General features: G+C 40.0%; 1 protein-coding gene across 3 annotated transcripts in view; it reads right to left on the bottom strand.

The window, feature by feature from the left end:
* Positions 1-2,129: 2,129 nt before the first annotated feature.
* The window catches only part of sbf2 (SET binding factor 2), a 116,396-nt gene continuing 103,946 nt past the window's right edge, over positions 2,130-14,579 (bottom strand). For 2 of the 3 annotated variants that reach the window (XM_015383468.1, XM_015383467.1), the window contains 11 exons: positions 13,487-13,663; positions 13,003-13,104; positions 10,312-10,497; positions 9,265-9,391; positions 7,352-7,479; positions 5,265-5,483; positions 5,062-5,169; positions 4,784-4,974; positions 4,208-4,295; positions 3,993-4,124; positions 3,251-3,349 (listed from right to left, as the gene is read on the bottom strand). In XM_015383468.1, coding sequence (XP_015238954.1) covers positions 3,251-3,349; positions 3,993-4,124; positions 4,208-4,295; positions 4,784-4,974; positions 5,062-5,169; positions 5,265-5,483; positions 7,352-7,479; positions 9,265-9,391; positions 10,312-10,497; positions 13,003-13,104; positions 13,487-13,663 — 1,557 coding nt within the window. Of the gene's footprint in view, positions 3,350-3,992; positions 4,125-4,207; positions 4,296-4,783; positions 4,975-5,061; positions 5,170-5,264; positions 5,484-7,351; positions 7,480-9,264; positions 9,392-10,311; positions 10,498-13,002; positions 13,105-13,486; positions 13,664-14,579 lie in introns of all 3 variants that reach the window. The other variant, XM_015383466.1, reaches the window with a different exon arrangement.

Below are 14,579 nucleotides of genomic sequence, written 5' to 3'. Positions count from 1 at the left end.
TCTCAACTGCCTGAAAACCTGAGATAAGCAGCAACTTTTCAATCTGTTAAACCAGGACTGAAAATATTTTATTTACTGCATCTTTCCCAATATGCAGACTACCATAGTATTTAAATGCATACCATGTCTTCATTAAGTTTTATGTTTTTCTTATCCTTTTAAAACATTAAATAATTTCAATTTATTTCAAATATTCTATCAGTTTCTTTTTTTATTTTTTATTTTTAAACTTAATTAAAATAAACTCAAGGAAATGTAGGGGTTACTTAAAATAAGAAGTCGTAAAATGGTATAAAACTAATCCAAGAATGAGAAATCCTCTGGGCTGAACCATCAGATCAGGATTCAGTAAAACAACCGTGTCAAAGATACTGCAGTTTATATCATCAGCTTCTGCTTTGGTCAGAGATGCTTTCTAAAAAGAACGATAAGGATGCCAGAACCTCTCAACAAAAAGCTTTCCAAACCACCTTTCTATTGCTTGTTAGCATGTCCAGTTAATAAAGAGTGGGAGCTTTGCATGTTCTTCACAGTGGATAAGGAGGTGGCAGATTCACAGCTTCTGGTTCGGTACTGAGTTTTTTTTTTCTTCCATTTTTTCTCTTAAAGGAGTCCAAACTACATTTGCAAATTCATTAAACCTTTGTCACATTCATCAACACACAGCGAGACATTTAATTATTGCAAACTAACACGAGAAGCACCAAAGTGTGTACTGATGCCTGTGCATGGGATGGTGAATCAGTGGGTGAGTTGATAAAAGCAGTAGGATGACATGCGTCCTTGGAAGCCACCAATATCACAGGGTTCTGTGAGGCTCCTTGTGTAGATGTCAGTCCTCTGTGTGTGGTCTGCCTTGGCTGACTGCAAACCTCAATGCGTGAGTGGTGTGCTATCACCTAACCAGCGGTTTTTGGCATTGTGGCATCTCTCCATGCAGAGTGTTTGAAAAACTAACAATGTGAGCATTGTTAAACCCAGTGAAGTGTCTGTAATAACACCTAGTGCCTCTGTTTGTGGTGACCTTTATTACTCTATTTGACCACCTGTCAGACCCACCAGCTACCACTTCTGCCCTATGGAGCCCATTATAGACATGGAAAATAAATTAAAACAAACTTTACGGTAAATGTTTGTAATAAGACATGCGAAAAAAGGCAAATAATAGTTTAAAACCTTATAAATTTGAACTTTGACCACATGGAGATGAAGGGCTATGTTCTGCGCGATATTAGGATAATGCTGCTATAGGCTTAGACTGCTGGAGGACATAGGGACCTTTTTCTCATAGTAGCTTCATCTGGTCTGTTCCTGTTTGGCTGTGACACCATCCTGGAGAGAAATATCAGCAGTGCTGCTGCCGTCAACACCTATGTTTATAGATGTTGGAGTTTGGCCTGTTTTTCAGTGTAGTCCTGTTTTTCTGACTAACTGTATGTGCTCTCTTTTATCCTCTGACATGAGAGCTGGCTCCGAGCTAGTCTGCCTGACTGTGTGTTTCCTGGACGGGGCAGCCTGTGAAGCTGGTTTGCAGTTGCCGTTTGTATGTCTGCTTCTGTCTCCTTGAACCCCAGTCGGCCTCGGCAGATGGCCGCTCACACTAATCCTGGTTCTTCCAAAGGTTACTTCCTGTTAAAGGGAGTTTTTCCCTTGCTACAAGCATGCTTGGTGTGAGGAATCGCCTTCGACTCGATGCAATCAACTGGTTTGCCTTATAAAACTTTGAAACAATTTGACTGTATGATCTGGTTAAATTGTAAACTGCCTTGAGAGGAATGTGTTGTGAATTGGCGCTATATAAATAGACTGAACTGAAAAATATGATGAAATCCTTACTGAAAATTTGTGAAAATCCATTATATTTCCCATTATTAGATTGTTGACACTAATTGGCAGTCAAGTAAAATTCAACTGTTCGTTTTTTTATCCGCAACGTTTCAACTTAAGAAATAAGAATTAAGAGTGCATCTAGAAAAATTAATTGTCTAAAAATGTGCAATCGAGCACATGCAATGTTGGATGATCTTATTACTACTGCAAAAAAAAAAACCCACGTTCAATCCACCACTCTAGGAAAGAAGCATCCTAAATAAAAATAAATCGCTCTTTTCAATAATTTTTTTTTCAGTTTATTTGCAAAAATTTAGTGTCATCACAAAACACAGTACAAAGAAGTAACAAAAAAAAAAGAACAAAAAAAAAGAGTGTAAGACTTCTCTGAATGCTTGATGTGCTTTTACTTGTAAAGACCAGAGAGGGCAGGTAAGCAGAGAACTGCACAAATAGTGATTAAAAAGCCCTTAAAACAGACAGAGCCTGCTTGGAGAACATCGGTGACAACAAAAGGGTTGTTTCATTCACAACATTTTATCACACAGAAGAATAACATCTGGGACACAGAAAAAAAACAAACAGATATAAACACAGAGTTCAAGTTAGAAAAGCAAATAATATTCAGAGTAAACAGGAGATCAAACAAAATGTAACAAAAGGTATTTACAGGAAAAAAAAAGCACATCACTTTTGCACGTTAACACTTTTAATAAAAAATAATTTACATTGCATGAGACGTCAAAAGTTAAGAGAGAAGTTAAAACAACATTCAACAAAATCATGTACTTAAATAAAGAAAAAAACAACACCTTTTGAAATCTGTGCAAATCGTTTTCAGTTAATCCTCCACATGTACACTAAATAATGCCTAAAGCCTGGCTGCTTGCATCTGTTCAGAGAGTCAATATTAGATAAAAGAGTGCATACTTTAGCGCTAAGTGCAAACAAATTGCTTTTTTTTTTTAAGTTGTGCATTAAAAATCTGAGCTTTTGGCAGTTTATATGTTTGTTTAAGCAGCAATAACCTTTTCATTGTAGTAAAATATCTGATAGAAAATCTTTTCTATATGCTTTGAAATTTAAGATTAAACCCACAGTTTTAATGGCCGGCGATATAGATTTGATATACTAAAAAAAGTTTTAGGATTTCCTTGGTAGCACGTTCTGTAAAAAAATGTCAGCTTATGTTTGCTTTGCTTCCCGATCAGAGGGAGAGGATAGCTGCGGCAGATGTGCTCCGCCAGCCGGGCGATGGCGGCCCCAAGCAGCTACAGGGAGAAGATTCATCCTCCGCCATCAGGCACTTGATTCGCTTCGATCGCCTTAAATTAAAGACACCTGAAGACCAAACAGAGCTGCTGTCATGTCTCAGCTCTCAGCCACACTATGACGGCCATGTGCCATGTAATCACGGAGCTCAGGCGTCAGATATGCAGCTCTGGATCTTGTCCGTCCACACCTGAGCGCTGGGCGCATCGGAAGCACAGAAGTTGTAGACTCTCTTGTTGGTTTTCAGCTAAAAGAAAAAAATCCAAATAGATTTAAAATTATGTTTGCGTAAATAATCCTTTAATTACATAACTGAAACAAGTTATAAGGCGTTGGGGTTTAAAGCTCTGATTCTTTAAGAATTCGATAAATGCAACCAGATGATGTAAGTAAACCGTATTCTGTGAAGTAAAGCTCTGTGGACTAAAAGCTGCGTTCTGTCATGCATGTTTATTTCTAATTGCATGCCTTAGTTATAAAACTATGCTGCAATAAGAGTGAAAAGGCCCTTTTAGTCAGAATGAGTCACGCCTCTTCAGCTGAAGCCCTGCTGGGCAGAAAGTCCGACTCGTTTAATTTCATTTGTTGAAAAGCTAAAGGCTAAAATGCATTAGTACATTAGCTAGTGTTCATGGGACTCTACTCTGATGTCTGCCTGCTGTTAATCATGTAAATCATTGTGGTCAGATGAGTATTCTCTCCGCGAAAAGGTTTACTTAGAAGAGCTTGATGCTTTTCAAAGCTTAAAACACCTGCCAACTATCAGGCACGGCGTTGGTTCCATTGCGATGTGGGCTTTTTCTGTCAAAACGGTGCGTAAGAGGGTAAAATCGTAATGTGAAGAAAAGCAGCCTCGCTTTCTAGAACAGCGTGTGAACCCATGTACTCACGTCAAAGAAAGCCTTTTCACTAATGTGTTTGGGGGCTCCTATGGTGGGCGCCGCCGTCATCACAGACTCCACGTCGGCCAGGTCGATGTGGCCCCTGCAGTTCGTGTCCTCGCCAGTGTCGTAGTATCGGAGCTGCAAACACATGGGAGTAAAGCCGCTGCCTGCTGCACAGATGTAACCTCTTAAGGAACAGGAAAGAGGAGCGGCGCCCTCACCTGGTGTTTGGTGACGTCCAGAACAAACCAGCGAGGCTTCCAGGCTTTCAGTAGAGCCCCGCGTTTGTAAAGAATCCCCTCATAAGACCTGGAGAAGAATTAGATGTGTACAGAACAAAAGAAAAATAAACAAATTAAATTAGATTTTTTTTTTTACTTTTTTGTGGTTTATCCATCCAAGAAAAATAATAATAATTTTAAACTATGAACAACTTTTTGCTACATCTCTGTAAAGTCATCTGTCAGAACGGCTTTTGGAATTTGAAAAATGAGGAGCAGATGCAGGAACCATCAGAAAAAAACACAAAAACCTTATGTGAAGTAGATTTTAATGACTGTGTTTCAGTCCAGAAGAAAATATCCCAATACTTGAGCCAAGAGACTGTACTTGAACCTCTCTGTGATTGTAAAATCACACACCCAGACCCTAACTGAGAGTACAGACCATCCTTGCAAAGATGACACGGAGCATACTGCAGCGCTGACTCATTTTCCAAATCTGGAGTGGCCCCTCGGCCAGTGACTCACACGTCTTCCTTCCTGTTAGTCTTGGAGCTCAGGAAGTCCGTGACCCACCTGTTCTCCTCGCTCTTGGGGGTGAACTGGTTGTAAAGCGTTGCGGCGCGGCGGTTGACCCCGTTGGCTGTGGTTGTGCTGTGGTCGTCCACCAGGCCGCTGTCTGGCAGGTGCAGCATGGAGCGGCGCTGGAAGGCCTGCAGGCCGGATGTGGGAATGAGGCCAGAGAGGGACAGCGACTGCTTACGGAGCTGCAGACAAATAAAGACGTACATACAGTTTTTTTTTTTTTTTCAAATCATTCTAATATAAAAGTAATCTTTTACTAATAGACACACATTTCCTTCCCGTTTGAGATCTTCCTGTATGCTGAGACGGACGTTCTCCAGGGTCGCCTGCCATTTCTCAGGGCCCTGGTTTAGCTCTCCCTCCAGCCTCTCGATGTCCTGCAGCACCAAAAGAACCAGAAATTATTACCGACGACAGAAAAAAAAGAACCTGAAAGCTAAAAAAAATAGAGCCTTTGTCCCCAGGCGCTTACAGAGAGAAGTTTGGTGATGGCGTCCGGCTGGGCACTGCTCACGCTGCTGTAACACGGCCATACGATCCTCCTCTTGCTGTTGGCGTCCACTTCCTCCGTGCTCTCTGACCTCACCGCCATCATCCTCCAGTCGTAACATGGACCCGTTGACAGAGTTTCCTCTGTGAAATAGTCCCATTTAATCAGGCTGGGGATGCTGAGGAAAGGCTTCAGGACCACCTGCATCAAGACAGGACAATACTTTGTAACATTAGCTACTGCAGCTGGAATAATGCAGAATAATTACATTTAATCACATGTTTTAACAGAATGATCTGTATAAAAGCAATGACAAATAGTACAAGTGATAATTTACACCACATTCGTCTGCAAACTAAAATAGAGTTGATCTTTTTATGATAAAATAACAGTTTAACTTAAAGTTTAACTTATATTTCATCGCCACTCTAAGCTTAATATAACCATTAATCCAGAAGCCATTTGGGCGTTGGAACCTGTGACGATGAGACGTCAAAGCAAGAGATAAATACTAAGAGATCAATAGCAGATCAAAGCAAATATCTAATTCCAAATATCTGATGAAAATGCTGATCACATGCAAGGATTGGCTTCAGTATTTCACAGAAAACTTGAAGCACAGTAGCGTGTCATTTACTTTAAGACCAGTAAAAATCAGGCTTTGATCTCAAATTATCAAAGGTTTGTTAAATACAGAAATACAACAGAGGCCAAAGAGCAATCTGACAAGGTCTGTGTAAACAGTTATTAGACAAATCAACATGTTTAGCTGAGGCCCTGTGGCTGATGGTAAAACGATGACAGCAGGCTTCTAATGAAGCAGACAGGGTTTACCTGCGAAATAATAATAGAGTCCTAATCTGATTGTGTTCCAGTCAGAAAGGATTGGCAGAACTACTTAACGTGGACCCGTGTGTAGACTAAATTTTTCCAGCATCAGAACCAAACAGACTGAGCCCCAGTCCTGACATTCACTATGTAGGCAAGCATTGCTGTTATAAAAAAAAACAAAAAAAAAAAACAGAAAATAATTTTTAGCGACTGCTAAGACATTTGTCATGAGGATAATTTCAATGAAGGCATGCCCACAGACATCGCCTTCTCTCAGATACGCCGTCACTGATGGTTTACAGCTGATCATGGTCTTGTTAGCTTCTTAAAGACCAGCTTTATTTATCAAGATGCTCTGAGCAACATCTTTAAACCCAGCTTAGTTTAGGATCACTCGAAAAAAGGGGAATTAAGAACTGTATTTTCTGTACTATAGAGCGTACCTCAATATAAGCCGTGCCCACTATGTTTTTTGGAAAAAACTGGAAACATACATACATAAGCCCTACCAGGCTATAAGCCCCTGGTATCTAATGAACGGTCTCCCCACAAACCTCTAGGGGGAGCTCTACATATTGCCCCTGGAGTAGGGAGGAAGAAGAATGCTAACTCCTGTTTGCTTGTTGGCTCGCAGCAGTAAGAGCTTCTACTGAAAGATGGGGCTTCTTCAGCTCTGCATGAGTTAAGCTCAATCTCTCATTGGTTCAGCAGCTTTAATGCAACAAATAAATGTAAAAATGTGTGAATTTGGGACATTAATTCTGCCTGCTGCTAGCATGTTATTGTGCTAAACGGAAGTTACCGTCTTAATATTTCATTTCTAACTTTGACTTCCCCCTGTGGTTGTTTGGAACAATCCATTGAAAAGCCGCGCCTTCTTATAAGCTGCATGGTTCAAAGCGTGGGAAAAAAGTAGCAGCTTATAGTCCGGAAAAACAGATTTTAATAAATTGTTACCAATGGTGCACCTGAAGAAACAATTCATTAAAATTTGGTAACATCCAAGTTTTAGCCTTTAAGGTGTAAGTCACCATTCATGGTAAAATGATATGCATAGCAGAGGTCTGCATCCTCTGAGTTCTTCTGTAGTTTATAATGTGATAATGTTCCACTTTTTCCATTTTTTAATTGCACGAGTAATAAGAATGCAATTATTTGCTGAAAGCAAAACTTATTTTCACTCTGTGGATGATTCTACATTTCTGCACATTCCTCCTTTACACAGCAGGGAGACTCACGTCCGTCTCTGAGGGGCTGTACAGGTAGTTGAAGAAGATGGGGCTCCTCCGGTGCATCCTGTTGATGCAGTCCCAGATACAGATGCCTCTCCGGGCCTGCTTGTCTCCTCTGTCCTCAAAAAGCAACCCTGTTTGAAACAAAACATGTTAAACCCGCGACCTGAAGCAAAATAACAAAGAGGTTTTGTTAATGTTGGAGAAACTGATTCTTCTAAGTAGAAATAAAGTCTCCTTCAATGATACCATGTATGCAGAAGTTAAAAAAAGCCACAACAGTTCAGTTCTATTTAAATAGTTTTTTTCCAGCAACTTTGGGAAAAAGCCATGAGAAAATCTAACAGATAAAAGGTTAACAATAAAACCACAAATATATTCATCCGACTCAACTAATAAAAAACAATTTATGATCCCTCAATTTTTTAGGTTGATTTTTTTCACATTAAAAACACCAACTTCAGTATCTTTGATTCTTATTCCAACACTAACAACGTATTATGAGGTGGAGGGAGATTTTGAGTGGGCACTCATTCAGACTGGCACAGGAACAATTCCAACAGCATGATACTGTCACTCCCATGCTTCTACTGCGAAACGTGTGTAACATTCGCCCCCAACATACTTCAAATCCATCAAAAATGGAGTGTAGCATTTCTGCTGCACAAATTTCAGATAGTGCCTTTGTTTAATTTCAAAATGAACCAAAACTGCTATCATTCTGTGCAAAAATAAGAGATAAAAGGTCTGTTACTTTTTAATGTTTGATAGTTCAAAGTGTGCCATAGTTCTATTCCTAACACATGATCTAAAATCAATGTGATAGCTTAGGTAACAACACGATGTTTTCTACATGCTCACCCCTAAATCATGTAACAGTGCTGTATCTAGAAGGTGACCAAAGATTTATTATGCTTTTAGGAGCAAACTTTGGATATTTCAGGCATATCGAGTCCCATTTTCCCTCAAGGTAAGGACTGAGTAAGATACAGAGATACAACTAATAGATAAGCAGCGTTTTGAAGGACACAGAATTAGGACACGTTAGAGTGACCCACAGCATTAAAATATCACCTAAAAAAGCTTCAGGGATGTAAAGTCAACCATACTTATATTTATTCATTAAAATGGGAAGATTTCTAGATTCTAGAGTAGCCAAACATTTATCCTTAAATGGTCTTTGACATTTTTCTTTAAATCCACGAATGATGCAAAGAATTTCTTAATCTCAATAGAAAACAGAAGAACATCAAGCTGGATAATTCAGTTTCAAGTCCAGACCATCTGGATCTAGCTCTCTATCTGAACCTGGCATTGTCTCAATTAGTTGAATTGACATTGATTACAGCTCTGAGTGACGCTGGATCTCCTGTCAGTCACGGTCTAAACGCAGGAGTCGTATATTCTGTCACAGCCTTGCAGCAGATATCTGACCGACTGTTAATTCGCTGAGAAACTCTGCATATCATAAACAACTAGTGGCTTTGCTTCCAAGCAATTCCACTAAAGCTAAATTTCCTCAGTTTGTTCGTGCTTAAAAAAATCCAAACACATGTTAGTAATGAGAAGAGATTGACTGTGCAAGCATGGGATATTTTATAGCTTAGCTTTAACTCCTATGCTGACCTGTCCATGTTGCCGTTTGTTCGCTATTTAGGTGACTTTCAAAGTCAGCATGTTGCACTTGATTTCACCTGGATTATAACCAATAATCTTGTCATTGATTCATTGCATATTAATCTAATCCCATATATTGCAGTTTAAGGTTTTAATAACAGAAAAGGGTGTGAATACTTTTGCAAGGCGATGATAGTTACGTGACACCTGTTTTTGACAATATATTTCTGTTGCCATATTTTAGCTTAAAGATTTGAATTTCCAATTAGAAAACAGTCATGTATGTTTTAAACTTTACTGACCATGCTCCAAACGTTCATAGTCTGAGTCCAGCAGGAAGTTCTTGAAGCGGTTGGAGTTGTGGTGATAGGCCAGGAACTTTATATAATACTGATTAAACTCAAACTCAAGAGGATGTTGGTCGAGAATCTGCAAGGACAGAAAAAAAAGAAAGAGGAAGAAAAAAATAAGATTAAGATGTTAAGAGTCCAGGAGGGACTAAAATGTGTGTATGGAGGACAGCTGAGAGGCATCTCGGTGCATCAGCCTCACATCTCTCTGGCGTACAAATTAGAAACAGGAAAGAGCATCTCCTGTCCCCTCAGAGGTCAGACACAATTCAGACTGAGCTAGCAGGGCTGCGGATCTATTGTTCCCATCCAGCGGTGTGAAGTGGCCAACAAGAGTGTTGAATATCTGAGGCCACCTGGGTCTACTGGCAAAAACAACAGCTGTTTAGGAGATGAGGCATTTCTATTTTCAGCTCTTGTCCGAATCCCCTCTCTCTTCCGTTTATAACCCTCCAGACCCCAGAAACCCCGCCAACCCGCCTTATTTGCCAAGCATGCACTTTGAAAAGACAAATGCAGAAACTATGCGTTGATGTAAGTGTAAGGGAGTGGATCTTTAAGTCCCCATGAGACTCCCCCCCTCACAGCATTCTTCAATTTGAGCTTTTCAGAGAGGACGGACGGTTCTCCTCAGCTCTGTGAGATTCATTCTTAACTCTGTTCCCCTCAAATCTCAAAAGAATGAAGCAGACTAAAATCCTCCATTCCTCCACTTTTTTCCTTCCCCGAAACATCCAGAGTACAAAAGTGAATAAAAAGTGCACAATAAAACCCAGTCAGCTCATCTCTGATCCCTGAGGTTAGGAAGCATCTGGGAAGCAGCCTGGCTCTGCACACTTTTAGATGCAATAAACTGTAGAAAACATTTAATTAACAACAGCTGAAATGCTCAGCCTTTTCACTCGTCTCTTCATTCCTGAGGAATCCCAGGCAATTCATGAATGAAGCTAAAGAGGAGGAGATTCAGCAGCTTGATGATGGACGTGCGTAAAAGCTCACCTGGTGCACGCAATCCAGGAACTGCAGGAAAATAGGAGTGAAGCCACTGCCCTGGCTGCTTGGACTCAGATTGCTCCTCTGGCTGAATTTATGGCCAAATGAGAGCCACTCTTTCTCCAGGAGCACCTGAAAACCTTCCAGGGTGCGATAGAAGGGATCGCTCAGCAACTGGACCAACGAAACAACCTGAGAAGAGAAACGACTAATTAACAGCAGATAACATGATGCATCTAAAAGATCAGCTGCAACCGAGGTAAAGATATTACTGTTCCTTCTGTCTCTTCTCTGTTATATGGTTTCTGGTTTTTATAAATGCAAAGATAGATGCATCCTCACAGGGGAGAGACCAGTGGGAAACTCAGAAATTAATTGACCAACTTGGAGTGACACAACCCAACATGATGGAGGTTATTGCAGAATAAAGAAAACTTATAGTTTATCCATTCACAATCAATTAGATATAAAAAAAATAAAGTCAGATTGAGCATAAATAATAAACCTAATTAAATAAACCAGACATGTCTGCAGCTGTCGGTTTCAAAGCTTTGTCAAAGGGATGGTTTCCAAGAACCAATACCCGTTATACATCAATCTGGTTTAAAGGAAAATAAAATAAAATCCAATTAACATGTTTTTGATGTTCATACTATCATAAACTTGTAAGTTAAGGCTTTCTTATAAGTAAGATCTATAAAAAGCTTAAAATGTGAATAGGAAAAGATTTAGTATTTGTGTAAATAAATAAAACCCTGTTTAACAGAATCTGCTGAGGCAAAGTTTTACTTCTGCTGCTTATGCTAGAAAACAAAAGTCATTTTAATGCTGTTTTTCAAGAGAAAACTAAACAACTCAACCTGGTATCAGCTGTATTAAAACAGGACATCAAAAATCACCAACCAAGTGGTGATTGGTGCATTTTCAGCTTCGACAGACTAATACTGAGAAAAAAAAAAAAAAAAAAAAACTGCACATGTGCAAGTAATAAACTGTCCACAATACAATCAGCGAACTGAATGTTGATCCTGAGAGAGCATTTTAAGAGCAAATAGGAGCATTCCTTTACGCTGATGATGCACTAAATGATTAAATATAAAATGACTGGAATGTTTACGTCCCCTGCAGAGTGCATTAAGCCACGTCTCTGTTCCAGATGGGACAGCCTGATCAAACAGAGAATGATGGACGTATTACAGCAATAAAGTGAATGAATCAATGAGATTGATCAAAGCATTTTGGTACTTAGGCCAGTATAAAAAACTAAATAAAAAATAGTGAAATAACGTTTTATGCAACACTGGCTGTGTAGAATTAGACAGGGGTTTTATTAGTTTTTTTTCCTTTAAATTTCCGGGTTTGCAGCTAAGAATTCCTGATAGTCGCTAAATGCCATCCTTGATGGTTGGAGCAGCTAAACATACTTAGCAGCTGTTTTAACACATTCTGCTGTGCAGGAAATTCCTGTAGAGCAGCAAAATTCTCAGAAACTTGATCGCCATTTATTCTTGACCAGGGGTGGCATACTTCCCTGGAGACGTTTGCATCATCAGTGCTAGAGGTCTAAATAACGGCACGCCAGGTCTTAATCACCCAAAATAAAAACGAAATTATCAGTATGTATAAGCAAACTTGCGGTTTCCTTGCCCTATTGGTGCCAACAATTAAGAAGCACTTGTCTATACACGGCGTGTGGCAAGCCTGCTTCCCTACCCGCGTCCTCTTAGCTCATTAGCCCTGACGCGTGTCCAAAGATTAAGAAAGGCAGTTTAAGGTTTTCCCGTGAGGTTTATAAGAAAATCCAGCCCTTAGAAGACAGAAAAAATCCCCCCTGATCCTGAGTAACTAAACAAAGTGAGAGAAGGAGGCGGGGATGAACAGCGTGAAGAAAGACAGTTCTGCATCCTGTCTGCTGGTTGCCTATGAAGCGAGGCGAGGAGGGCCGGTGCATATGGATCCCATATGTGTGTGCCGGGCCTGCGCTGGTCCGAGCCTGCTGAAGCCGGCAGCTCATGGAGAAAAGATGCTCGGGGCAGAACACGTGCCCTATGTGAGGGATCCTCAAAGCAGCAGCCTGATGCCGGACAAGCCTCATAAACACCGAAGAACACCAGCACCAGTCGCCATGGAAAACATGAGCTTAGATAACAAACAAACAATCAAAAAAAGGCTAAGATTCTGAGTGTGGATTGGGACTTAAACAGACGTGTTGTTTACATACCTACAAAATCAGAACCATGAGCCTTGAAACCAAGATTAGAGACAAGTGATTCAGTGGAGCGAGGTTGCAAACCTCAACACTTTTTTATCATATCTGGATATCAGGGAAGGAGCCGATAGAAGATGAGCGGGAATAGCAGAGATGGCAGATTTATGAGTCACACATGGCTGACTCTGAGGTGCAGTGTGAAGGTTTCTGCTTTCAATCTCTATAAACGACACCGACACGATGAGGTATAACACGACAGGATTCATCAGCACGGCTACACAAGCTAACGATGTTTGGGAAGTAAATAAAATCAGCACAGACTGCTGACACTTTACGCAAAGAAACCTATAAAACAGATCCGCAGCACAAATCAGAGGCTGGGATCTAGCTGAAGTATGAACAACACATCTTTATCAGCAGATCTGCAAGAAGCCTCTGTATGTGCTGGTTTGTGTTTTCTTAAGGAGGTGTTAACGCTGTTTTCTCACTTGTGTGGTGATGTCCCAGCCGTCCTCCAGACTGAGCAGAACAGATGAGCCGCTGTCCAGAAGCTCCACCAGAGATAAGGCCAGCTGCAGGATCTTGTGAAGCTGTAAGGAGTTTACAGATGTGCATGTGAGCAAATATACAAATAGATACATAAAATGCATCCACCCTGCTGGACCTATTGCCATGTTTGGTCTCGGGGTAAAAGGGCTCATTCAGCATTGCTATTTTCCCACAGATTGTATTCCTTAACTGTGAATGCCCAGTGTAAGGCTGCAGGGGGCCAATCAGATGCTCTCAGTCCTTCTGTAAGAATGTGTTTCCTTTGGGAAAATGGCTTCAGGGAGGATTTATGCACATAATTTATCCATGATGTGAACCTGCTATACAGGATGACCCTTTCAGTCCCACATAACTTATAGCCCGACTGCCAGAGAATATCCTGCTGGAGAGGAGGAAGAAAAGGAAGTGTAGGCTGTTGGTCACCTGCAGCATCCACTCAGAGTCCTCCAGAGCTTTGAGGAAGGAGTCCTCCGAGTCGGTCAAGGGGGCACTGGGGGCGCAGGCCGTCAGCAGCTTTTTGAACGCAGCCTTAACCTGACGGGCGTCTACAAACTCCACAGGCACCAGCTCACAGTTCAGTGAGGAGTCCAGTCTGAGCCCCTGGGTTCAAACAGCAAAGGAACATAAGCACACTGCTAAAAAGATGTCTTAAATTAATTTACTCCTAAATTGAGTAGGTAAATTAGATTATTTGCCAATGGAATGAGACTTTTTTACTCTTAAAAAAAGATAGAGAATATGCACTTGAAATAAGACGATGCAATTGTTTGTTCTTATTTTAAACATAATTGTCCTGTTCCATTGGCAAAATGTTTCACTTACCTTCTTTAATCAAGAAAAAATGCACTATTTAAGAAAAAATGACTTATTTAGATTTCAATTATTTGCAGTGCAACACAATCAAAGACAAGAAGTTGATCAAAGAAAATGCTTTGAGGTTTTATTATTACACATTTAGTTCCTTTGTTCAAAAAGATCCTTCATGAAAATTCTATCACTTTTTGAAAGTAATGAATCAATTTATGATTATTATTATTGCCAATCTAATGGTACACACTTCATTTACCAGTTTTCTTCATTACAGTGCAGCATAAAGAACCTGGGGGATTGTAATAGTAAAAAATAAAACATCTAAAAACTGTTGAAGCTGATTATTGTTTTTGAGTTTTTATTAATTGTCAACTAATTTAGTGATTGATTAATCATTAACTGGAGTATAGAGAATCATGCCTTTAGCTGACAGAGTGACCTCCTTAAAGCAGTAATTATACCAAAATTCTAAAAGAAATATAGAAATATTTTGCTTTTAGCTTCACCTGGTTTAATTCTGTACAAAATCTGCTTTAAGGAAACTTTTCTGATTAATCGATTTATAGAACAAATAAACAACAGATTAATCAATTAGCAAAATAATCGTTAGTTGCAGTCCTAGATTTTTATATAAACCATTTTGTCCAAAGGTGATTCAATGTTTGTCCTTTGATGAAAAAGAATCACAATTCTCCCCAGATTGGAA

This window comes from Cyprinodon variegatus, unplaced genomic scaffold (genome assembly GCF_000732505.1).
Source record: "Cyprinodon variegatus isolate N-32 unplaced genomic scaffold, C_variegatus-1.0 Scaffold285, whole genome shotgun sequence".
NCBI lineage: Eukaryota > Metazoa > Chordata > Actinopteri > Cyprinodontiformes > Cyprinodontidae > Cyprinodon > Cyprinodon variegatus.
The sequence above is the reverse complement of the archived record's forward strand: the minus strand, read 5'-3'. Positions and strand labels throughout refer to the sequence as shown.